Source organism: Pseudophryne corroboree, chromosome 1 (assembly GCF_028390025.1).
Source record: "Pseudophryne corroboree isolate aPseCor3 chromosome 1, aPseCor3.hap2, whole genome shotgun sequence".
In the NCBI taxonomy this organism is placed as follows: domain Eukaryota; kingdom Metazoa; phylum Chordata; class Amphibia; order Anura; family Myobatrachidae; genus Pseudophryne; species Pseudophryne corroboree.
The window spans coordinates 831,410,861-831,437,815 of record NC_086444.1 but is presented as its reverse complement, the minus strand read 5'-3'; the positions used below and the strand labels follow the sequence as shown (position 1 = coordinate 831,437,815).

The 26,955-nt window shown below is 44.8% G+C and overlaps 1 protein-coding gene across 1 annotated transcript in view; it reads right to left on the bottom strand.

Annotated features, from left to right (window-relative positions):
• Window positions 1-26,955, bottom strand: part of PPEF2 (protein phosphatase with EF-hand domain 2) — a 207,418-nt gene that overhangs the window by 125,785 nt on the left and 54,678 nt on the right. Inside the window, exons 11-12 of the mRNA XM_063955926.1 lie at window positions 20,391-20,540; window positions 19,477-19,878 (exon numbers count right to left, since the gene is read on the bottom strand). Of these exons, the coding sequence (XP_063811996.1) occupies window positions 19,477-19,878; window positions 20,391-20,540 (552 nt within the window). The remainder of the gene's footprint in view (window positions 1-19,476; window positions 19,879-20,390; window positions 20,541-26,955) is intronic.

The following is a 26,955-nucleotide window of genomic DNA, read 5'->3' as shown; positions in this document are numbered from 1 at the left end:
AACCATACGCGCCACATGAGAATCTACAGGCGGAGGGGGTTTCCCAATTCTTACACCTCTCCACAGAGAGAGGATAGCGAGCCAACAGTCTCTTATTCGGTGTGGATTTTGTCCCCGGATTTTCCCAGGATTCCTGGCGTATGTCAGCCAAGTGTTCAGAATGAGGTAAAACTTGTTTAACAACCTTCTTACGTTTAAACCTATCTGGTTTCCTGGAGACCGTCTCAGGCTCAGGATCATCAGACACCTGAAGAATGAGCCGTATCACTTCAATCAAATCCGGGACATACACCAATGACTTCCCTTCCCCATCAGAGACATCAGTGTCAGTGTCTGTGGGATCAGTATATGCACCGTCCTCGTCAGAGGACGTGTCTGGAATAGTAGTGGGTTGGGAGGAGGTAATGGCCCGTTTAGAAGACGACTTAGTCTTAGGCAGGCGAGAGTGACACTTAGATTTAGTCATAGACCGGTTCAAATGCTGTAACTGAGAGGAAAGTTGATCTGCCCAAGGCGGATTAATAGCAGGGACCATAAACTGTTGCAGTGGCACAGGTGGTTCCACAGGGGGCGTCAATTTATTTACAAGCGTGTTTAACAACATGGAAAATGTAGCCCAAGGTGGGTCCTGTGATGCCCCAGGTGCTACCGACCCACAGGGGGGTAAGGAACCCCCTGAACCTGAACTCTCAGCTGCCATATTATCCTCCGTCACATCCGCGGCCTCACTACCACGCAGTGTGGGAGAAGCCCCAGCGTCGTTGCCATGTGTAGCAGACATAACTATGTTCACAATGTTGGGCAACCTGGTACAAAGTGTAGCAGCAATATACATAGCAAGAACACTCGGTGAAGTGTGCTTATGATAGCACAGACTGGGAGTTCAAGAGATATAAACTATATGGTAACTATAAATCACAAGTAAAAATACACTGCTAGTATATCTTGTGATACTATCCTATATTAAAAAGAAAGAAAGCCTGAAACACTTGGCCCCCTCAGGTATAGCAATATAGGAATAGCCCACTGAGTGAAATACCCTTTAATAAGGCAACCACGCAGCTGCTACATGCACACACATATATATAGTCACAAGCATACTGTTTTGTTCATACGTTTGTAAATCCAGTCATCAGGACACAGAGACATGTGAGTTCACTGCTGTGCTGTTTATTCCCACACCAACTCCAGGCACACTGCACACTGGAACACCAACTTCCCAGCATCCCCCTGGTCCCAGGGACCATCACTGAAGATTCAGGCTTACACAGATTAGTAAGGGAGTGTCTACAAATATTAAGCATTCTAATACACTAACATCACATCCTCTTTTCTTTAAAGATAAGCCCTGTATGCTTCAATGCGACAATTAACAACGTCATATTAAGAACATCATCTAACACGTTTCAATGAGTCTCTCAGGTCTGCGTATTTCCCTTTTGGGTCTTTCATACACAGTCTGTGTTTCATCGACCAAGTAGGACCTTTCTAGAATCGTGGTTTGTTCACCATTATCAGGATCATCATACATGTCAGATGAAGGGTATTCTTCAGTCATGTTGTCTTCATTATGGTTAGGTTGAGATCTTAAATCCACCCGATTTCTTCTTACTTCCGTTCCACACTCTGTACGTATAGTATAAGATCTTGGTGCTACTTGTGCTTGCACAATACCTTTCTGCACCCAAATACCTTTCTCGTGATCTCTGAGACAGACTTGGTCACCCGATTTTAGATCAGATAAGCTCTTTGCTCGCCTGTCATGGAACAGTTTCTGTTTCGCCGGTTGACGTTCCTTACTCAGTCTGACCAACGCTGAGTTATGTGTATTAAGCAGTTCATCATGTATCGGGAGATTTGCTCTAATCCTCCTTCCCATCAGCATTTGTGCAGGAGAAAGTCCATTCTGTAAAGGTGTACTGCGGTAGATTAAAAGCCTTTTGTAGAAATATTCTTTACCTTCTTGAACTTTTTTCATGAGACTCTTTACAGTTTTTACTGAACTTTCCGCCAACCCATTTGAGCGTGGATATTGGGGACTTGACGTAGTATGGACAAATTTCCACTCATCAGCAAATTGTCTAAATTCAGCACTGGAAAACTGAGGACCATTGTCAGTGAACACTTCCATAGGAACACCATACCTTGCAAAGATTGACTTCATGCAATTGATTACGGCTTTACTAGTAGTGTATGTAGTGTCTTCACCTCAGGGTAGTTAGAGTAATAATCAGTCACGACAATGTACGTTTTCCCATTACAATCAAACAAATCTGCGCCAACTTTCTGGTATGGTCTCACTGGCACTGCGTGAGGACTCAGTGGCTCAACCCGTTGTTTCGGTCTATACGTCAGACATAATTCACATGTAGCTGTAGTCTGTGCTATGTCTTGGTTCATTCTTGGCCAATACATAACTTCACGCGCTCTCCGCTTACATTTTTCTTCTCCTAAGTGGCCCTCATGTATCTTGCACAGCATAGTTTTTCTTAGTCATTGTCACAACTGAGGGCCTGAGCTGACGGGAGGCAGCCTCAGTTGTAGGGGCTGAGATGTACCGGAACCTGGGAGGTTGTATCAGACCCCTGGACATGTAAGTAACATGAATAATAACTGCCCGAAGGCGTGACCACGACAACTTAGATAAAAGTCAATGATGTTTATTATGACAACTCCGCATCACAGCAGCAATAAAAGAAAACGTAAAAGTCAGCAAAGAATAAATACAGTTCCTGAGTACTACAGCATGGCAGGAGCCACAGGGCACTGGTAGTGTGAGATAGTTCTATGATCTTCTAGATGGAAAGTCCTTACCAGGCCCGGCTGTAGCAATGGAGATAACCCAGGATTATACCAGCTGGTGTTCCAGGAAGAGCTGGGTTGCTGAAGGTAAACAGCTGCTGTGGATACTGGCTGGAACCAGACTGTTGTTTAGCACGGAGTGGATACTGGCTGGAACCAGTTAAATAATAAATGAACTTTGGGAGCGATGAAATGTGAACAGAAATGTAGAACTTGAGAGCGGAGAAATAATAATTCCGGTGGAGAGTGGTAAAGTGTAGAAAGGACACCGGCCCTTTAAGGGAAGCTGTACTCTGCTGGAAGCTGAGGCTGGAAGCAGGTAGTGTTGTAGCTGGAAACAGATGAATCCACAATGGATTGGAGAGTCAGGCTACACCGCAGGTGGAATGCTGGTGCGGGTCTCTATGGTGGAAGTCTTGAGACAGGAGCTGGAACCTGGAAGACAATCATAGAAGAGAGACAAACAGGAACTAGGTTTGACAACCAAAGCACTGACGTCTTCCTTGCTCAGGTACAGCTTACTTATACCTGCAGCAAGGAAGGGGTTGGCTAGGCAATTATGCAAATCAACAACACAGACAGCAGATTGGTGGAAATGATCAGATGACAGAATCCAAGATGGCTGCGCCCATGCAGACACTTGGAGGGAAGTTTGGTTTGTAATCCATGTGGTCTGGGAAACAGTAATGGCGGCGCCGGCCACCGGAGACAGGAGACGCCAGGCTGATAGATGCACATTTAACCACGCGGGCACAGCGGAGGCCGCGGCTGATGAAAAGACCACTCTGTATGTGGAAACTCAGGAACAGCGGAATCCGGTCCTGGAACGCTGAGCCCGCCTTAGGAGGCATCTGAAGGGTAAGTAATGGCGTCCAGATACCCGGATCGTGACAGCACCCCCCCCTTTAGGAGTGGCCCCAGGACACTTCTTAGGCTTTAAAGGAAACTTTGCGTGGAAATTTCGGACCAAGGCAGGAGCATGGACGTCAGAGGCATTGGTCCAAGAGCGTTCTTCAGGACCATAGCCCTTCCAGTCAATGAGATACTGAAGTTGACCGTAACGGTGACGTGAGTCCAGGATCTTGGCCACTTCATACTCAACGCCTCGTTGAGTTTGGACTTTCGGAGTTGGTGGAAGTGAGGAATGAAACCGATTCAAGATTAGCGGTTTCAACAGGGAAACATGGAATGTCCTGGGTATTTTTAAGAAGGGAGGTAACTGGAGTCTGTAAGCAACAGGATTGATGACTTGATCAATTTTGAAAGGACCGATGTAGCGAGGTGCAAACTTCATACTGGGAACTCTTAACCTCAAATTCTTCGTGGATAACCATACCCGATCACCCACCTTGAGAGCAGGAACTGCTCGACGCTTCTTATCCGCAAACTTCTTGTACCTGAACGATGCCTTGAGCAGAGCTGATCGTACGCTCTTCCAGATATTGGCAAACTGATGCAAGGTGATATCCACTGCGGGAACAGAAGTTGCTGGAAGCGGTTGGAACTCAGGGACTTTAGGGTGGAATCCAAAGTTGGTGAAGAATGGTGTTGAAGAAGATGAAGAATGATACTGGTTGTTATGACAGAACTCGGCCCAGGGAAGTAATTGAACCCAGTCATCTTGAGAGGAGGACACATAGATGCGGAGGAAGGCCTCCAAGTCCTGATTCACCCTCTCAGTTTGACCATTGGTCTGAGGATGGTAAGCCGTGGAAAACTTTAACTTGACTTGGAGGACTTGACATAAACTTCGCCAGAATTTGGCTGTGAATTGAACTCCTCGATCTGAGATAATTTCTTCTGGAAGACCGTGGAGTCGGAAGATCTCTTGTATGAATACTTGAGCCAACTTGGAAGCTGACGGAAGACCGGTGAGAGGAATGAAGTGTGCCATCTTGGTGAACCGGTCAACTACCACCCAGATGGTATTGAACTTGTTGCACATGGGCAAATCTGTAATAAAATCCATCGACAAATGGGTCCATGGTCGACGGGGAACAGATAGTGGAACCAGTTGCCCCGCAGGCGACTGGCGGGATACTTTATGTTGAGCACACTTTGGGCAAGATGCAATAAACTCCAAAACGTCCTTTTTCAGAGTTGGCCACCAATAGGACCTAGAGATAAACTCCAGGGTTTTTTGGATACCTGTATGTCCGGCAAAACGGGAAGCATGGGCCCAATGCATGAGCTTCTTCCTTAGTGTCGGCTTCACAAAACTTTTCCCTGAAGGGGGCGTAGAGTCCATCCCTACCGTGGAGAATGCCAACGGATTTATAATAGGATGCTTGTCTGAAGACTCTGACTCATTTTCTTGCTCCCATGAGCGGGAAAGGGCATCGGCCTTGCGATTCTGAGAGCCCGGACAGAACTGGAGTTTAAAGTCGAACCTGGAAAAGAAAAGTGCCCATCTGGCCTGACGAGGGTTGAGACATTGTGCGCCTTTTAGATATAGAAGGTTCTTGTGGTCTGTAAGGATGGTGATTGAATGAGAAGCTCCCTCCAACAGATATCTCCACTCCTCTAGAGCGAGCTTGATGGCTAGCAACTCCTGGTCGCCAATGGCATAGTTGCGCTCCGCTGGGGAGAACTTCCGTGAGAAGAAACTGCAAGGATGTAAATGACCATCTTTAGCCCTCTGAGATAACACCGCTCCTACTCCAACGGAGGAGGCATCCACCTCTAAGATGAAAGGAGAGTCGATGTCAGGCTGTTTCAGGACAGGTGCAGAGATGAACCTCTGTTTTAAAAGATGAAAAGCTTGCATGGCTTCTTCAGACCACTTGGACGGGTTAGCACCCTTCTTGGTGAAAGCAGTAATAGGCGCCACAATGGTGGAAAAGTCTCGTATAAACTTTCGGTAATAATTGGCGAACCCTAAGAACCTCTGGACCCCTTTGAGGGTTAAGGGTACCGGCCAATTCTGGATTGCTTGTAGTTTCTCAGGATCCATCTCTAGTCCGGAACCGGACACAATGTACCCTAGAAACGGAATGGACTTGACTTCAAAGACGCATTTCTCTAATTTGCAGTAGAGATGATTGACACGGAGACGGGACAGAACCTCCTTTACCCAGAAACGATGTTCCTCTAAATCGTTGGCAAAAATGAGGATATCATCTAGATAGACCACGACATGACGGTATAGAATGTCTCTGAAGATCTCATTGACGAAATGCTGGAAGACAGCTGGAGCATTGCTCAATCCGAAGGGCATGACGAGGTACTCATAATGTCCGTCACGGGTGTTAAATGCGGTCTTCCACTCGTCACCCTCATGGATCCGGATGAGATTGTATGCACCTCTCAGGTCCAGCTTTGTAAAGATGGTAGCTCCGCTAACTCTGTCAAAGAGCTCAGTAATCAGGGGTAAAGGATAGCGGTTCTTGATGGTAATGTCGTTCAAACCTCTGTAGTCGATGCACGGCCGCAGACCACCATCTTTCTTCTTTACAAAAAAGAAGCCTGCGCCGGCTGGAGAAGAAGAAGGTCGAATGAACCCCTTTGCTAGGTTCTCTTTAATGTATTCCTCCATAGAATGTGTCTCGGGGAGAGACAACGGATAAGTTCGGCCTCGAGGTGGAACCTTCCCTGGAACGAGATCAATCGGGCAGTCCCATTCTCTATGAGGAGGAAGGATATCAGCAGAAGCTTTACTGAACACATCCGTGAAATCTTGATATGGAGGAGGTGGAACATCAGACGACCTGGGGGAGGAAGAACAGACAGGCAACACTTTAAACAAACATGTCTTAGTACAGGAGGAACCCCATGCCAGGATTTGCGTAGTCGTCCAATCAATTGTAGGATTGTGAAGACGGAGCCATGGAAGGCCCAGGACCACAGGATGTGTGGCTCTTGGAATCACTAAAAATGAAATAAGTTCGGAATGAAGAACTCCCACTCTCAGACGAACTGGTAGAGTCCTTAGAGAAATAACTGTATCAAAAATTTTACTGCCATCCACAGCAGTTAAGGAAAAGGACGAAGGAAGTCTCTCGGTGGGTAGGGACCACCGTTTAACATAGGCTTCAGTAATAAAGTTCCCAGCTGCTCCGGAATCCAGGAGGGCAATGACGTTCTGATAACGTTGAGCAACTTGAAGCGAGACTGGGAGGTTACAATCTTGAGGAGATGGAGAGGAGATCATTACTCCTAGCCGGCCCTCTCCTTGGCGAGCTAGGATTTGGAGTTTCCCGGACGTTTGGGACAGGCATTAATGGTGTGAGACGGAGCTGCACAATACAGACAGAGAAACTCGGAGAGACGTCTTCGGCGCTCAGCAGGAGTTAAACGGGAACGGCCAATTTGCATGGGTTCATCTGTAGTTGGTGACAGTTGGCGAGGAGGAGGAGTAGAAGATTTTGGAGCAGATGATCTTCCACGCTCAGTTGCTCTCTCTCTGAAACGCAAGTCAACTTTCGTACAAAGTGAGATTAGCTCATCTAACTTGGAGGGTAAGTCTCTGGTAGCTAACTCATCTTTAATACGCTCGGATAAACCATGCCAGAATGCAGCATACAGGGCCTCGTCGTTCCATGCCAGTTCGGATGCCAGGATCTGGAACTGTATAAGATATTGTCCTACAGTACGTGATTCCTGGCGTAAACGGAGAATCTCAGACGAAGCTGAAGTTACCCGGCCTGGCTCGTCGAAGATGCGCCTGAATGTTGACACAAATGCAGTGTAAGAAGATAGCAGGGTGTCGGACCTCTCCCATAACGGTGATGCCCAATCAAGGGCTGAGCCACTGAGAAGAGAAATAATGTAGGCAATTTTTGTACGGTCACTGGGAAAATTGCCAGGTTGTAGCTCAAACTGAATCTCACACTGGTTGAGAAATCCCCTGCAGAATCTTGGAAATCCGTCAAATTTTGCTGGCGTTGGAAGATGAAGACGTGGAGCAGAAATGGGTAAGGTGGGTGGGGTTATAGCTGGAGTCACTGTGGTTGACGCACCAGACGCGCCTGATCCACGGAGAGTTGTCTGAATCCCATCCAGCCGAGTAGAGAGATCCTGGAGACAGCGGATGATGTGGCCCTGTGCAGCCTCCTGATGTTCTAGTCGGGCTGCCAGTTCTTGCATCGGCCTGGCCGCTTGATCCTGGTCTCCGGCTGGATTCATTAGGTCAGTGCTTACTGTCACAACTGAGGGCCTGAGCTGACGGGAGGCAGCCTCAGTTGTAGGGGCTGAGATGTACCGGAACCTGGGAGGTTGTATCAGACCCCTGGACATGTAAGTAACATGAATAATAACTGCCCGAAGGCGTGACCACGACAACTTAGATAAAAGTCAATGATGTTTATTATGACAACTCCGCATCACAGCAGCAATAAAAGAAAACGTAAAAGTCAGCAAAGAATAAATACAGTTCCTGAGTACTACAGCATGGCAGGAGCCACAGGGCACTGGTAGTGTGAGATAGTTCTATGATCTTCTAGATGGAAAGTCCTTACCAGGCCCGGCTGTAGCAATGGAGATAACCCAGGATTATACCAGCTGGTGTTCCAGGAAGAGCTGGGTTGCTGAAGGTAAACAGCTGCTGTGGATACTGGCTGGAACCAGACTGTTGTTTAGCACGGAGTGGATACTGGCTGGAACCAGTTAAATAATAAATGAACTTTGGGAGCGATGAAATGTGAACAGAAATGTAGAACTTGAGAGCGGAGAAATAATAATTCCGGTGGAGAGTGGTAAAGTGTAGAAAGGACACCGGCCCTTTAAGGGAAGCTGTACTCTGCTGGAAGCTGAGGCTGGAAGCAGGTAGTGTTGTAGCTGGAAACAGATGAATCCACAATGGATTGGAGAGTCAGGCTACACCGCAGGTGGAATGCTGGTGCGGGTCTCTATGGTGGAAGTCTTGAGACAGGAGCTGGAACCTGGAAGACAATCATAGAAGAGAGACAAACAGGAACTAGGTTTGACAACCAAAGCACTGACGTCTTCCTTGCTCAGGTACAGCTTACTTATACCTGCAGCAAGGAAGGGGTTGGCTAGGCAATTATGCAAATCAACAACACAGACAGCAGATTGGTGGAAATGATCAGATGACAGAATCCAAGATGGCTGCGCCCATGCAGACACTTGGAGGGAAGTTTGGTTTGTAATCCATGTGGTCTGGGAAACAGTAATGGCGGCGCCGGCCACCGGAGACAGGAGACGCCAGGCTGATAGATGCACATTTAACCACGCGGGCACAGCGGAGGCCGCGGCTGATGAAAAGACCACTCTGTATGTGGAAACTCAGGAACAGCGGAATCCGGTCCTGGAACGCTGAGCCCGCCTTAGGAGGCATCTGAAGGGTAAGTAATGGCGTCCAGATACCCGGATCGTGACAGTCATGCAGGTATGACAAACCTATTGCCTTTGTAAATAATACCATCGACAACTGTAAGGTCACTGCGGTACATCCAATAATCATGGATAGACAGCGGGCACGCATGTTTTTCTGCTGGCTAACCTTTCAGAATGATATCTTTCAACACTTTCATTGTGTCATCTGTCTCAGTTTCTTTCCTAATCTGTTCTTGTCTTGCAAGAGACACTGGTAGAGAAGCTACGATCAAATTAACATAGGCTTCTATCTCTTCATCCATCAGACTTTTGGAACCTTCACTTTTGTCCACAGCACGAGAAAGTGTATCAGCAATGTACATGTATTTGCCGGGACAGTACAGCAAGTGTACATCATATTTCTGTAGTCTGATAAGCATTCGTTGAATTCTCATGGGACAGTCATGTAATGATTTAGTCATGATAGCTATCAATGGCTTGTGGTCAGTTTCCACTGTAAATGTTTGACCATACACAAACTGATGAAATCGCTCACATGCATATGTGATCGCTAGAAGTTCTTTTTCTATCTGAGCATACCTTGTTTCAGCACTTGTCAGTGCTCTTGATGCACAGATTACTGGTTGCCATGTATCCTCATGTTCTTGTAACAGCACTGAGCCTAGGCCAAATTGTGAAGCATCTGCTGAAATTCTTATTGTTTTCGCAGGATCAAAGAATTATAGCACTGGTTGCTCTGTAATGATCTGTTTCAAGTTTTGCCAACTTTCTTCTTGTTCATGTGACCACATCCACTCGTTATCTTTGTCCAACAACCATCTAAGAGAGAACAAATTTTTGTGTAACCAGATCAAGTGCGCTCAACAGCAGCCCAATGGACCAACAGGTGAAGTGGCTTCTACCTAAACCACTAAACAATACACAAACATACACAAACAAACAATATCACCACTTTATCCTTCTGCGCTTTTAGATCGGATGAATGACAGTTTCTAAACTCTGCCTCCTCAGGTGTTTCTCCAAAGCGGACAAAGTCTCACAGCTTCTATATGCTCAAGAGATAAAGAAGAGGAAATCTCATAGTGTATCACCCCTTCAATAATTTTCACACACAGGGTTAATAATATAGCCTCCTACCGGATTTGGTGGTCTACTGACTAAGTAGACAATAACACTAGTCAATACAATAACAATACTCAGTAGACCACTTTTTATCTCTTGAGCATATAGAAGCTGTGAGAATTTGTCCGCTTTGGAGAAACACCTGCAGAGTTTAGAAACTGTCATTCATCCGATCTAAAAGCGCCGAAGGATAAAGTGGTGATATTGTTTGTTTGTGAACCATCTAAGAGAGGCTGTTCGTTCAGACAGTTGAGAAATAAACTTTCCTAAGTAAGTAATCATTCCTAGGAATCTTCTGACGTCGTCTTTGTTGTTAGGACGTTCCATGTTCACTATGACTGATATTTTCCTTGGGTCTGGTTTTACACCTTGATCCGAGACCACGTCGCCCATAAAGGTAAGTGTATTCACGCCAAATTCACATTTGTCCTTGTTTAGCTTTAGATTCACTTTCTTGTCAAGTTCCATTACTTCTCTCAATCTAGAATCATGTTCTTCCTTTGTAGATCCCCAGACAAAAATGTCATCCATCATTGTTCAACACCTGGAATATGTTCAAAAATCATGTATATCTTTTTGTGATATACTTCTGGAGCAGACAATATTCCATGTGGTAGTCGAAGAAATCTGTATCGACCTTCTGGTGTATTAAATGTACAAAGCTTTGAGCTGGCCTCATCTAGCTTCATTTGCCAGAATCCTGAAGATGCATCCAATTTACTGAACCATTTTGCTCCCGCAAATTGCGACATGATTTCATCTCTGGTTGGTAGTTTGAAATGTTCTCGTTTAATAGCTTTGTTTAAACCTCTGGGGTCTAGACTTATTCTGAGTTGTCCATTTTTCTTTTCAACAATTACTAAGGAGCTTACCCATTCAGTAGGCTCATCAACTTTCTGTATCACACCCAAAGCTTCCATGCGATTTAACTCTTGTTTCAGTCTTTCTCTCAGCGCAAACGGCACTTTTCTACAGGGGTGTATCACTGAAGAAACTTGAGTGTCTATATTTATTTTATGCTCTCCAGGCAAACAACCTAGACCTTCAAACAAGTCTCTGTATTCTGTAAACATCGATTTGCAGTCATCTTCTACTTGTGATGTCACCAGAAAAACTTTCTTTAGCAAGCTTAGTTTCTCACAGGAACTTAATCCTAGAATCGGTTGCACATTTTTATCCACAATCAGTAGAGATGTTTTAAACTGTTGTCCCTTATATTTCAGTGTCACTAAGCATGTACCTTTCACAGGAATTTCCTCCCCAGTGTACCCTGTAACTTTCACTTTGGCTGGATGAATTTTAGATTTTACTCTAAAAGTCTTATAGTCTTGAAATGATATTAAATTCACCTGCGCGCCAGTATCAAGCTTAAAGGGAATGACAATCTCATTCACAGTTAAAGGGACAATCCATTCTTTGTTATCTGCGCTGCAAAGTTCAATGCAATCCACAAAGAATTCATCTGTTTGTTTAACAGCATGCACTTTGGTTGTTTTACTTTTAATTTTACAGCATTTGGCAAAGTGATTAAGTCTACCACATTTCATGCAAGTTTTACCATAAACAGGGCACATTTTAGGATTGTGAGCATTTCCACATCTACTACACATTTCCTTATTAGACTGTGGCTTACACTGCTTCATTCTTGAGAATGGAGGTTTGCTTTGCTCTGTGTTATGCACATCAGCTTCCTTGTGTAACTTTTTGGCTTGAAATCTAGTTATTTCTGCAGATCTACACATAGTCACTGCCTTTTTTAGTGTTAGGTCTTGCTCTCTGAGCAATCTCTCTCTAAGTCCATTATCAGGTATTCCACAGACAATACGATCTCTAATCAGTGAATCCTTTAAATCACCAAACTCACAGGTTTTACTGAGTGATTACAGCTCTGTAACATACTGATCAAATCCATCTACAGACTTCTGATCACATGTGAAAAACTTATATCTTTCATATGTCACATTTTTCCTTGGCACAAAGTAATCTTCAAACTTTTGCATTATAGAAGATAGCACCATATTCTGCCCCTCATCAAACTGAAAACTATTATAAATATCTAGCACATCCTCTCCTATCACATGGAGGAAAATGGATGCTTTCGTTTTGTCAGCCTCTGAATCAGCTCCACATGCAGCAAGATATATATTAAACCTATTGCTTAAATCTTTTCCAGTTTTCAGACAAGTTACCAGACATCAGCATGCCGGTTGGAGGAGCTAGTTTATCCATGGTTTCTCACTGTTTGAAGATAGGAGCACACGGCAGGCTTTGCAGACACCGAGTATCACAGCCACAGACTTCTGCAAGATTCTTTAACACTCTGAGAGCACTAGCAGTCCTAGTTAAACTTCTTCTGACCATGTTTTGTTCATACGTTTGTAAATCCAGTCATCAGGACACAGAGACATGTGAGTTCACTGCTGTGCTGTTTATTCCCTCACCAACTCCAGGCACACTGCACACTGGACCACCCACTTCCCAGCATCCCCCTGGTCCCAGGGACCATCACTGAAGATTCAGGCTTACACAGATTAGTAAGGGAGTGTCTACAAATAAAAAGCATTCTAATACACTAACATCACACGTACCATGCAGAAATTATGCACCATAAAACTGCACTGGACTAGCAATACAAAGAAATACTGAGTATGGCTATATGTGTTAACAATAAATATATCAAAGCACAGTAAACACTGGATGTATATCACAGGGTGTTTGTACCACACAACCCTGAATGTATGCACTCTTTCTTAACTAACACTGTCCCAGTGACAAGTAGAATACTTAAGGGTCCTGTATGAAGCACAGCACTGGCAATCAGGCGGTTCTACAGAGGAGGATTTGCCCCAGCAGTCTTAGAAACAGCTCAGCTCAATTTGTGATGGCCGCTGGTCAGGAGTGAGGGAGAGATATGCAGCTCCAGGGCGGGAACATTGCAGAAATGGCGCCCTGGGGCTGGGGGGAGGGGCCTCAGGTTCGACCTGCTCCCCCTGCTTACATCCCCACCGGGCGCTGCGGGCAGTGAAAAGCGGGGTTAATATAGTAAACCCCCCCCCCCCCCGACATGTGCCCCTTAAATGTCCCTAGTGGCTAGTGGAGCGTCTGCCCAGTAATCAATGTCCACGCCCGCGCGCGCTCGGCCCGCCTCCTACGGCCACGCTGGGACGCGGTAAAGTGCGGGCACAGAAGCCCCTTACCTCCCCCGTACCTGCGGCCCCACGATCCGGGAGGACAGCGGCGTGTGTGTGACTGACCGTTTGTGAAGAAACCGGAGCCTCCGCTGCAGTGACCCGGCAACCAGGGCGCGGGAGTATACAGTGCCACTGGGGGTGATGGAGCTGCAGACAGGAAAGTCTATGAGACTGTGCCTGCTGCAGCCATTGTAGTTCTGTATAAGAATCTTCTTCTTTTCTTTGAAAATAAAGCTATCAATAGGCTGCCTGAGGCAGCCCCCTGTTAAGTGCCTGCTTACTGCATGGCACCAATTTACAAACTGAGCTCCTATGCACGGAGGTGGGATTATAGAGGAGGCGGCACTGTGCATCTTGGGAACAATCAAAAGCTTTGAGCTTGTTGGTGCCTCGGATCAAGATCCTACTCTATACCCCCCATGTTAATCCTTGTGGAGCCCAGTGTACCCCGCAGCAGAAATATAAAACTGCATACCAGGCGTGTGGATCTAGAGCAGGAACCAGCAGCTGGAAGGCTGATATCTCTGGTTCTGGGCATAGTAGAGACAAGCTAGAGTGCCAGCATTTGTACTGTACCCTCAGAAAAACTTTAAGTCAGACAGAACCTGAGATATATGGCTGGGAAGAGCAATTAACAGGCTCGAATGGGCACCACTGCTTTGAAGTCAGATACCTCCGATTCCCCTAGGGCCCTTAAACTCCAGGGGCCCCTAGGCAACTGCTCATTGAGCCCATACAAAAAGACGGCCCTGCTCTCATCCCTGAGAATTACGGCATGCAGGTTTTCCTACTGTTTCTCCTGCACCTTGAAACTGCCAGTGTCTCAGAATCTTCCTCTCTTCCACTGAGGAGTGCCAGAAAATGTGTGCTATTGGGTTACCGTAATTAGTAGGTGATGTGTGCAGCCGTACATTGTAACACCACATCCAACGCTAATTGAAGACCTCCCACAGAATGTGCACAGATACAGATCAAGGAAAGTGCTACTATGTAGCTATCTACAAGCAAGAAGAAGCAGACAACTCCACAGAAAATATAGTGCCATGTTCCAAATTACAAGATACTACAGGTCCAGAGTCCTGGTCAATTTCTTAAACATCCCCATCCCCAAACGCTGCATCATTTGCAGTTTTGAGATCCCTGACACAAATATGAGCAGTCTAGGTAAAACTGTGCCCGAAGGAAAATGGACATACTTAAGAGAAGGAACATAACAAACAATAAGTGGTGAGATTCATGCACCAGCACACCACAACAAAAACCGACCAGCAACGGCTGGCAAGAAAACAGCAACAGCTGAACAGGTAAACTTGTATATAAGAAAAACATGCAGAAAAGTCAACGCACTGAGGCGGGCGCCCAAGTATCCCTTATGGACTGCGAGAGTAGGATTTAACAGTAGGTAATTAAAATCCTATTTTCTCTAGCATCCATAAGGGATACTGGGGTCACTTAGTATGATGGGGACGTCCCAAAGCTTCCAGAACAGGTGGGAACGTGTGGAGACGTCTGCAGCACCGCCTGCCCAAACTGGGTTTTCTCTTTGGTCAGGGTATCAAACTTGTAGAACTAAACAAAGATGTTCTTCCCTGACCAAGTAGCAGCTCGGCATAGTTGCAAGGCCGAGACCCGACGGGCAGCAACCCAGGAAGACCCCACCGATCTAGTAGAGTGGGCCTTCAGAGACTGTGTAACAGGTAAAGCTGCTTAAACATAGGCCTGTTGGATAGTAAGCCTAAGCCAACGCGCAATGGACTGCTTAAAAGCAGGGCAACCCTTCTTCTGCGCATCATAGAGCACAAACAGGAAATCCATCTTTCTGATCTGAGCCATCATCTTAACATAGATCTTCAAGGCTCGTACAGCATCCAATGTGTCCAGAGGAGCAGAAGTGCCAGAATTTGACTGGACCCACTATAGGTTGGTTTAAGTGGAATGCGGAGACAACCTTCGGCAGGAACTGCTGCCTCGTCCAGAGCTCTACTCTATCTTCATAAAAGACCAAGTATGGACTTTTACACGACAAGGCCCCCAATTCAGGGACACGCCTAGCAGAAGCCAGGGCCAGTAACATTACCGTCTTCCACGTAAGGTACTTGTCTTCTACCATCATCAACGGTTCAAACCAGGAGGACTGTAGAAAATCCAATACCGCATTCAAATCCCAGGGTGCCGTTAGTGGCACAAAGGGAGGCTGTATGTGAAGTTCCCCTTGCAAAAAGGTCTGAACTTCTGGCAACATTGCCAACTTCTTCTGGAAGAAAATAAAGAGGACCGAAATTTGGACCTTAAGGGAGCCCAGACGTAGGCCCATATCCACTCCAGCCTGCAGGAAATGCAAGAAGCGTCCCAGGTGAAAATCCACAGAAGGATATGTGCGCGCCTCACACCAAGAGACATATCTCCTTCAGATATGATGGTAGTGTCTTGATGTCACAGGCTTCCTGGCCTGAACCATCGTAACCTTTCTGGAAAGGCCTTTGCAAGCTAGGATGTTTCACTCAAACGCCATGCCATCAAACAAAGCTGCCGTAAGTCCTGGAAGATGAACAGACCTTGCTGAAGGTCTCTTCTCATTGGTAGAGGCCAAGGATCTTCGACGGACATGTCTCGAAAATCCGCGTACCACGCCCTCCGAGGCCAGTCTGGGGCAATCATAATTGTCTGGACTCTTTGATTCCTGATTCTCTTTAGCACCCTCGGGAGCAACGGAATCGGAGGAAACAGGTAGACAATCGGTAAGGCCACGGCGTCGTCAGTGCATCCACTGCTATCGCCTGAGGGTCACTGGTTCTTGAACAATACCGGCAAAGCTTCTTGTTGAGCCGAGATGCCATCAAGTCGATCTGTGGGCAGCCCCACAGGTCGTTGATTTGTTGAAACACCTGTGGGTGGAAGCCCCACTCTCCTGGGTGGAGGTAGTGACGTCTTAGGAAGTCTGCTTCCCAGTTGTCTACCCCCGGAATAAAGATTTCTGACATTGCTCTTGCATTTCTTTCTGCCCAGAGAAGTATCTGTGACACTTCCGTCATGCAGGCTCTGCTCTTCGTTCCTCCCTGCCGAATGATGTATGCCACCGCCGTGGTGTTGTCCGACTGAACGTGAATTGCCTGATCCCGGAGAAGAGAAGAGCCCTGAAGCAGAGCGTTGTAGATCGCCCGAAGTTCAAGAATGTTGATCGGAAGTAGGGCTTCGTGGGCTGACCACCTGCCCTGGAACTGAGCCCCTCGGGCAACAGCTCCCCATCCTCTCAGACTTGCGTCCATTGTGAGGAGGATCCAATCCTGAATCCCAAAACTTTGACCTTCCAGCAGGTTTCAGGACTGTAGCCACCACAAGAGGGAAATCCTGGCCTGAGGTGAGAGGCGTATTATCCGATGCATCTGAAAATGGGAGTCGGACCACTTGCTCAGGAGATGCAATTAAAATGTTCTGGCATGGAACCTTCCTTACTGGATCGTTTAGTAGGAGGCTACCATCTTTCCCAACAATCGTATGCAAAGATGGATTCGGCCTTAGGACCGCATGGACCATCTCCTGGAGCATCTTTGCCTTGTCCACTGGGAGGAATACCTTCTGAGCCACTGTATCCAGAAACATACTCAGGAACAGGAGCCACTGAGTAGGTTCCAGATGAGACTTCTGCAATTTGAGAATCCAGCCATGATGTGACAGAAGCTGAATAGTGCGGTTGATATTGAGCAACAGAAGCTCCCTGGATCTCGCCTTTATCAAGAGATCGTCCGAGTAAGGGACGATGTTGACCCCCTGGACTCGGAGCTAAAACATAATTTCCGCCATCACCTTCGTGAAGACCCTCGGAGCCATGGACTGGCCGAAGGGCAGCGACTGGAACTAGTAATGGTCGTTCAACAGGGCGAACCGTAGGTAAGCCTGGTGAGGTGGTGAAATTGGAATATGAAGATAAGCATTCTTTATATCCAGCGAAACCATAAACTCTCGTTCTTCCAGACCCGGAATCACTGCTCGCAAGGATTCCATTTTGAACTTGAAGACCCTTAGGTAAGGGTTCAAGGATTTTAGATTCAAAATGGGCCTTACCGATCCGTCCAGTTTTGGTACCACAAACAGGTTGGAGTAGTAACCCTCCCCCTGTTGTTGCAGTGGCACTGGAACAATGACTTGGGATTGGACCAACTTCAGGATAGCCTGTTGCAGTGTAACTCACGTATCCTCCAAAACTGGTAAGCTTGATTTGAAAAATCAGTGGGGCGGAGCACTGTCAAACTCCAGCTTGTAGCACTGAGACATTAGATCCCTTACCCAGGCTACCTGGCGGGAGCTGTCCCAGATGCGGCTGAAGTGACGCAACCGAGCTCCCACCTCGAGATTCCCTCGGGGTGGGGGACACTGTCATGCTGAGGCCTTGGTGAAAGCAGCGCTGGTGCTTTGTTACTGAGTACCGGCAATGGCTGGTTTTCTTGTCTTGCCTCTGGTGCCTCTTGCAGCATTTGAGGCGCCTCTGGCTCTTGACCTAAATCTGGTGATCCGAAAGGACTGTATAGATGGCCCCGGGTAGGAGCACCTGGCCGGTGGGGCCCCAGAGGGGAGAAACTGGATTTCCCCGCAGTAGCCTTTGAAATCCACATATCCAACTCAGCCCCGAATAACCACTCACCTGAGAAAGGAAGCGCCACCACACTGCGCTTAAAATCTGCATCTGCTATCCACTGACGCAGCCACAAAGCTCTATGCGCAGACACTGTAGTCCTTGCATTAATATTGCCTATCTCCTTGATAGAGTCACACAGGACCCGTGCAGTATCCTGAATGTGTTTTACCAGCGCAACCCTATTCACCAGAGACATATCCCCCGCAAGGCCCTCTTGAATCTGGCCCGCCCAGGTGTGAATGGCATGAGTCATCCAGCAACCCACTATCACAGGTCTTTGTGATACACCAGCAGCTGTGTAAATAGATTTTAATGTAGTCTCTGTTTTCCTATCCCCTGGATCCTTTAAGGTAGAGGTGCCAGGGACCGGTAATACCACCTTTTTAGATAGCCGTGAGACAGATACGTCCACAACAGGGGGGGGTCTTCCCAATTTTTCCTGCCTTCAGGGATAAATGGGAAGTTGCTTAGAAAGCATCTTGTCACCTGGAATCTTTTATCAGTGTTTTTCCAGGCTGACTTAAACCTGTCATCAAGTTCCTTAGAATCAAGGAAGGTGAAGCTAACTCTTTTTTTGTGAAGAGAAGAATGACTGCTGTACTGCGTCTTCAGCTGGGATTTTTAACACATCCCTGAAAGCAAGTATGAGGGGTTAAATCCCCTGTGCCTGAGATGGATCCTCTGTAACAGGTTCTAGCTCTTCACCCTCCTCCAGACCCTCTTCATCAGATTCCGAGAGTAAGTCAGGCAGGCTACGCTTATGTGGCCCTGAACTAGGGAAAGGGGTCTGTCTGCCATCTGCCTTTGCAGCCAGGTCTGCTACAGCCTGCTGCAGCTGAGGTGTCTTTGACTATTTGCAGAGAGCCATCATGGATTTCATAGAAATTAACCAGGATGGCTCTTGAACCTCCTCCCCAGCTGCCTCACTAACTTGGGAGGACTGCCTACATTGTTCACGTGAGAGGGAACCAGTCACTGAGGGGGAGAATCTGGAATTACATACCATGCATGATTGGTGTTTTACCATGTTTATAGGAGACAAAACACTTACACACAACCACACAGACAAGTATATAGCAAGCCTGCCCAGACTGGAATGTGAGTAGGAGACCCAGAGAGAAAAGGACAAGCACACCAAGCCTAGCAGACTCAGTAAGACTGCAGGCTGTATATTACACTGTGAGTTCGGTGTAAACACCAGAGCTTGTCCTTTTCATGACTCTATTTTTATGTATACCAGCAGCTCTTCCCCTTACTAACACCTCAGTACCAGTTTGCACAGATCATTACTTTTTTATATAAAACCCACTGCTGTAAATGAATTAAATCTGGAATATTAATTGCAAATTACTTTTAGGTTTTATTTGTATATTAGAACAGCAGTGTACCTTGCAATACTGTACATACCATTTAAGTAAACGTATTGCACTTTACCTGTTTTCTCTCTTCATTATCAATGTCGTATTCCTGTATTTCTCCTGGCTCCGATTCAGACTCCGACTGAGAAACTGGACTGTCTGCTTCTGTATACGTCTCAGTAAAACCTACTTGTCTGCGACATTTCAGTAGCTCTTTGTCCACAGATTTTCGTACACGTTTGGATATCTCCTTCCTGTCAATGGTCATAGTAGTAGGACTACTGGCAGACCGTTTTCCCTTATAGTTGGGCAAGAGGCTTGGGCTGGCACTGTGTGAGAATGAACCACTTCTTGGTTGCGGCCATGTTGTCACTACATACACAGTGTTTTCACCATTTGTACATTTTTCCTGAGCAAGCTTTTCTTCTGTCTTGTTGGCCTTGTCTTTCTTTTTTCGAGGCCGCAAAGTAGATGCAAACTGAAAAAACATGATATTTAAAATGTATTGTCACAATATTTTTTTTTATAGTCTACTTAAGTAAACTTATTTTAGAAGACTAAATGCCATACTAATGTCATATTTAAAATAGAAACATATTATGAAAATGCAGTCAAGTCATGACTTAAGGTAGGTACACACTTAGCGATAAAGTAAGTGACGTCTCTCATTTTGACTCTGAGCGACGTTGTTTAGTTTATCGCTAAGTGTGTATGCCACCATTGATGAACGATGCACCGCCCTGCGGGTCGTTAACGACCCTCAGTGCTGACCTTGCATGCAGCTCAATTTGAACTCATCGTCCAAAACTGAATGCTCCGGCCGGCCACGGCATGACGTCACTGTGCTATATAATTTGTGATATTGCACAGTGTGTATGATCGCCGTCGGGCGGCCTGGCCCAGGAGGGGAAATACTAGGCGACACTGCTCATCGAGCACATCGCCTTGTATTTACCAAACTTTAAAGTAAGAGTATCCTGCATAATATACCTTATGCCGTTCGATCTTAGACAGTAGCTCTAAGTCTGTAGAATCAGATACTCCTCCGTGTATAATTAAGATTTTTCGATCAATCACAGTTGCTAATGGGAGCCAACTGAAAACACTTTGTAACATTTTCAGGATTTTCTTTCCATGAACCTTTAAGATGAAAGAAAAACAAATAAACAATTTTATTATAAACTGTAAATATTACAGAATTCTTTAATTTAGTACAAACACCAAGAAGGAAGACTAGCAAACAAGACACCATCTAAGAACAACAATCCATAATGACAAATGTTTATCACATATACATGGTTTATATTAACTTTTCTTTGAACCCTGTAGAACAGGGGAATTGCCATTAGACTTATGAGTAATGGAGCCTGGATAGTCATAGCCCTGCAGAAAATGAGATACTTTGTTTAAAAGAAAGTAGCAACACTGGCTTGATTCTTCAGATCAGCTAATTAGATCTGTGTGTCATGACACCTAATATACCTTACACTGCCTCAATAACTCGGGTTATTGCCAGTTCGACCCGGGACACTGCTCATTGTAAAAGGCAGGCTCGGACTGACCCATAGGAGTACAGGGGAAACCACTGGTGGGCCCCACTGCCTGGGGGCCCACCCTCTCATATATACATTATGAATATGTTACATTATACTGCACAGGACTATGGTGTATTTTCTACAGTGCATTGCTGTTGTTATTCTGGAACATTATAATGCCTGCACTAGCAGTATTTACTATATATATTATTTATCAAGGGGCCCAGACCATGCACTAATGGTTTGCTAAGCCTCTAAGAATGGGCCCCTACAACTGCATTTCCCCGGTGGGCCCTTCATGCCCCAGTCCGACACTGGTAAAAGGAATACCCTGGGTCGACTGACCCACCAAGCCAACCTGGGTAGCAAGCAGAGTTGGACCTGTGTAACGGGGCAGTGTAAACGGGTGACCCGGGTCATACGATTATGTAATCTCCAAGCGCTAGTAGAGGGAAGCCCTGGCAATAACCCAGGTCCAGCCAGCAGTTAAACAGAGTTTTAAGCTGCTGTGACATGGCTTACAACCCATGTTCTGTGAACCGTCCTAAACCCGGGATTGCCGTGTAAAAGGGGTCTTAGTGTGTCACAAATTGGTTTCTGGTGTGTCACGCACAAAGACTGTGGCCTAACAAAAAAAAAAAAAAGGTCAGTTCCTGAAGGGTGCAATCCAGGCAATCATCAGAGCAAGAGGAGGAGGGTGTGATTTCATGCTCTTCCCACTGTTCCACTGGATATTGCACAGGCTTATAAAAAAAAAAGTACCATCCATCACTTGGCTTCCTGCAGCATCATGCAGTCTATTATGGAGAGGAGATGGAAGCAGGCAACTGCAGATTAGATAGGAAGAGAGTGTAGGAGTGTGTGCTTTGGGAACAATAAGGTTCATTTCTATTTATTTTTATAGCTTTATACTTTTGTGTCTCATATGTGTATGTCACGCTTCATGGCAGAAAAAAAAATCTGAGAACCACTGCTTTAAATATCCTTGGACACATAAAAAGATAAATGTAGTGCTTTAATCAAGCTGTACTAACAATAACCCTAATTCTGATTTTTCCTTTCTGATCATAGGTGTCATTTTTACCTGTGGAAATATTTTAGTTTTTTGTCATGAGTTGCTCTGAGAAAACTTAGACAATTTGACCATTGAGTTTAACCTATTTAGGGACTCCTATGCTGTATTATTTTTAAGGACTATTTTTAACCTATTTTCTTTTTCTTCTATTTTTATCTATTGTGAAAGTCGGCCGTTTTGTTTATTTCTCTTTTTTTCTTTTTTATTATAGTGCATGACCTACCCACCATAACCATGTATACCCTTATCCATTAGGAATTTATCTAGCCCATTCTTAAAAGTATCGACTGAGTCCGCCATTACTACTCTTCATAGTAAGAAAAGGTGAGATGAAACTGCCGCGCTGTGGGACCTGAAGCAGGCCTAAGAGGAGTTCTGGAGCTCCCCTAACGAGCTCCCAATGGTAAAACGTAAGAAATGGGGGGTGACTCGTCCAACTTGGCGCTGGTCCTGTGTGTGTGTGTATTATGGCACCCTTATTTTTAGAAGTATGTTACAACTCCAATGTGTGGGAGGCTATAAATGTGTAAGTGTATGTAGACTATAGGTCAGAATAAAATTAATACATATTTAATGCACAATGCTGACATAAACTCACACAATAAAATCCATACAATATATTAAAAACAGGTGATATTGACTGAGAGGAAACCAAAATTGAAACTGTCCTACCGATGTTGAAGTAGGAGCCATAGGTGTAATAGTGCAAGGTACCCCCGGGAAATACAATGCACATTTATTGGCAAGCTGCTCAATCAGATTGTGATGTCACTCAGGTGCTAAAAGGGAGGGGTAATTCTGGGTAAGAGAAAAACATATAGCTATCCCTATCACATTGTATATATTTTTGTATTATTTTAATCACACCTCACTTACATAGCACTTACTGTATGTGCTTCTTATTAACCCTTATTAATTTTCACCTGTGTGCTGCCCTGGGGTGGCCGGCCTGTGCCGACATGATGGGGTCCCGCACCCCGGACCCACATCTAGTATTAGGGACCCCCAGTGACAGAGACGCCTTGCCGTTCGGCCTGGGGGCTTAGCCCTATATCTGCAGATATACGCAACTAAGATCTCTGTATTATCTGATCATTATGTAGTGTTATTTCTCACTCAGTGTGCATTAGGGATAGCTATATGTTTTTTCTTACCCAGAATTAGCCCTCCCTTTTAGCACCTGAGTGACATCACAATCTGATTGAGCAGCTTACCAATAAATGTGCATTGCATTTCAGAGAGGCATGGATGGGTCAGCATTAGGAGGGATTGCTGACTCCAGAATGCCAGATTGTCCATAAAAAGTTGCTAGCTCTGGAGGACAACTCAGATGCGTTTCGGGATGCTTAGGTCCCTTTTTCAAGGCTGAGTGTCCCCAGTGCTATCTGTCCTTTTATCCTGTCCATCACTGATTTCAGACTGACCACATGTCTGATCGCGGCACTTCCGGTCCGGCGTTTACCTATCAGTACCTATCAGTGGGATATTCTCATTATTGAGATTATATGTTAGTCCCTGAATTGGGTCCTCTCTAGTAAATACTGTTGAAAAAAACTCATTTAGTGTGTCTGCTATGTCATTATCATTTTTGCTTGAGACTCCCAACTTGTCTTTTAAAGGGCCTATACTCTCCTTCTTTAATCTCTTGCTATTAATGTATTTAAAGAATTTTTTGGGATTCGCTTTGCTTTCCTTTGCTACTAGTTTTTCAGTTTCTACTTTAGCCGCTCTTATTTCCTTTTTGCCTATTTTGTTACATTCCTTATAGTGCTGAAATGACTCTGCTTCCCCGTCAGATTTGTATTTTTTAAATGCTCGCCTTTTCTTGCCCATAAGTTCCTTAATCTTTTTGTTAAGCCACATCAGTTTATGATTTTTATTCCTTTTTTTGCTGCTCGTAGGAATAAATTTGAGTGTATTTTTAGCTAGCAGGAATTTTAGTACCTCCATAGTATTTTTTTCTAAAAACAAACCTTCCCATTCAATATCCCTGAAAAATACCTTCATCTTATCAAAATTTGCTTTGCTAAAATTTAGAGTCCTAGTTGAGCCAGTATAGGGCTGTTTATGGAAACTGATATTGAATGTGACCATATTGTGTCGCTGTTTCCTATGGGTTCAGCCACTATAATACCTGATACCAAATCCCCATTGTTTGTTAATACCAGGACTAAAATTGCATTGTACCTAGTTGGTTCCTCAATTAGTTGAACTAAGTAGTTATCATTAAGTGTGTTTAAAAAATATATTGCCCCTAGCAGTATCACATGAATCGTTTTTCCAGTTTATCTCTGGATGGTTAAACTCTCCCATCACTACTATGTCTCCTACTCCTGCTGCTCTTTCAATTTGCTTTAGTAACAATTCCTCATCAGATGCGTTGATACCAGGCGGCCTATAGCATACACCCAATACTAACTTTTTTATTCCTTTTTCCCCACATGCAATTTCTACCCATAATGTCTCGACAGTGTCTACAGTCCCCTCCTGAATATCTTCCTGTATATCAGGTTTTAAAAACGGCTTTACGTAAATACACACCCCTCCACCCTTTTTATTTAGTCTGTCTCTCCTAAACAGTGTATAGCCCTCTAGATTGACTGTCCAATCATGAGATTCGTCCCAAGTTTCAGTAAAAATAAATCAAAGAATAAGTGGATCAGTACCAATAATTATAAATATACATATTATGTGAGTAAAAATATTATAAGAACAGTAATTGATAATAAACGATTGGACATGAGATGAGACAATTAGAATGAGTATTAGAATGTGGGTAATAAATGGTTGGGAGATGGAATAACTAAAGGAACCATTTAATTTCGAAGTACTGATTAGGGCCCATGGGGGAGAAAGTTTGAAGATTGAAGATAGTCTTCATTTCCGCTCTCGCCAGATTAATGTCCAAATTACGATTTTTCCATGTGGCTTTGATGTTTATTAGGCCAACAAAGTGTAGTATGGAATTGGTAGAACATTGATGTTCTTTCCGGAAATGTTCCAAAAAGTAGTGTGTCGTAAGTCCCTTGTGGATGTTCCGCAAATGTTCCCTTATGCGGGTCTTTAGAGCTCTCGAGGTTCTACCTACTGTATATACGATTTCCCACATTTACAGGTAACTAGATATACAACATTAGAGGTGTTGCATGTAATAGGTATAGTATAGTATAGTATAGGACGTCAGGCCTATAAGGACGTTGCAGTGCCTAGTATATGAAGTGGCTAGTTATTAAGTGGCAGCTAATATCAATAGCAGTGTTATACCTGTGTTTCATTGGTTGCATCTTCAACTGATATTTGGAATTGACTCCTGTCTCTCCTTTTCACCAACAGGTAACTACAGCAGAGAGCTGATCACTGTGTGTTTATTGCTAAAAAGATATATTTGGTAACTACAGCAGAGAGCTGATCACTGTGTGTTTATTGCTAAAAAGATATATTTGGTAACTACAGCAGAGAGCTGATCACTGTGTGTTTATTGCTAAAAAGATATATTTGGTAACTACAGCAGAGAGCTGATCACTGTGTGTTTATTGCTAAAAAGATATATTTGGTAAATTGTTAAGTGGATTAATATCTGTAGTCAGCAAAAACCTTGTGATTGACTGGGGCTTAGTGATCTCACAGTTGGTAGTTGATTATCACCTTTTGGTTGAGGGTTGCTGTGTGGGGGAGGGGGTGTAATCACAAAGAGCATGTGTTTGTAGACTTACTTAACCAGTATAGTATAGGACGTCAGGCCTATAAGGACGTTGCAGTGCCTAGTATATGAAGTGGCTAGTTATTAAGTGGCAGCTAATATCAATAGCAGTGTTATACCTGTGTTAAACCGAAGGAAAACAGAAGTCAAACAAACTTACAAATTAACAAAAGGCCTGCATTACAACCTAAAAACTCTGGAACTTTATGTGGCCTCTCCTTGCCTCAAACATGAGAACACCAAGACCATGCTTACAACCTCTCTGTCTGAGAACATCAAGTCTGTCCCTGGGCCTAACCATCAAGATGAACAGGGAACTGTGGGGGAAGAGCACCAGGACCGGGATCAGCAGGGACATCCGCATTGCGTCTGAGTATGCCCCCCTCATTCTCATACCCAACCGAACTAAGATCTGATCAAAATGTTATCCCACTCCTACTTCTGCCACTAGTTACCTGCTATTGTGTTTTTTTTTTTTTTTTTTTTTTCCTCTCCATTGCTCGCTTCCAACCCACCATGTGTTTTCCTGTAATGTTTACCTCCACTGATTGCACACCTTTCCATTGTGCCCTACATGCAGGGTACATCATACTATTACATAAGCATCAGTTTTCCCATATATGAACTTGGCCCTTGCATGGCTCACCTCCCACAGTGTAACCTTCAAAGTGCGCCCAACATGGCTGCCCCATATGGTACACTTGTGGATGGGATGAAAAAATACATGGACCTTGTGGTTTTGTTGGAACCCTACTCTAAACTGTAGGATTCTGAAATCACCCCCATTTTGTGTCATCTCTTCTAGGGGTAGACTATTCCACCTGGGTAATCCTACGCTTAGCGCCCAAGATGGCTGCTGCACTTGGTACCTATAAGGGTGGAATACACAACCCTTGGAAGTTATTACCCAAAATGCCTTCACCAATCCTGCGTTATGCTTTCTGTGGACTTAAGATTTTTCTTTTATGTCTGTGTTGCTTGTCTATTGTTGTATTAGTCAAATCCTCTGTATCATGTGCATTGTTTTTGATGTCTGTAAAGCGCCTTGAGTCCTGTTGGAGAAAGAGCGCTATATAAATAAAATTATTATTATTATTATTATTAATGAAATCCCGTATTTTCATGGAAATCCCATTAACTGTGACCTCAGTGTATTTGGACTTTTCAGTTTTGATGTTCCTACATCCAAGGCATGTGCCACAACGATGGAAGCCAGCTGTTCTGATTGAATTTTTTAAAAGGTAA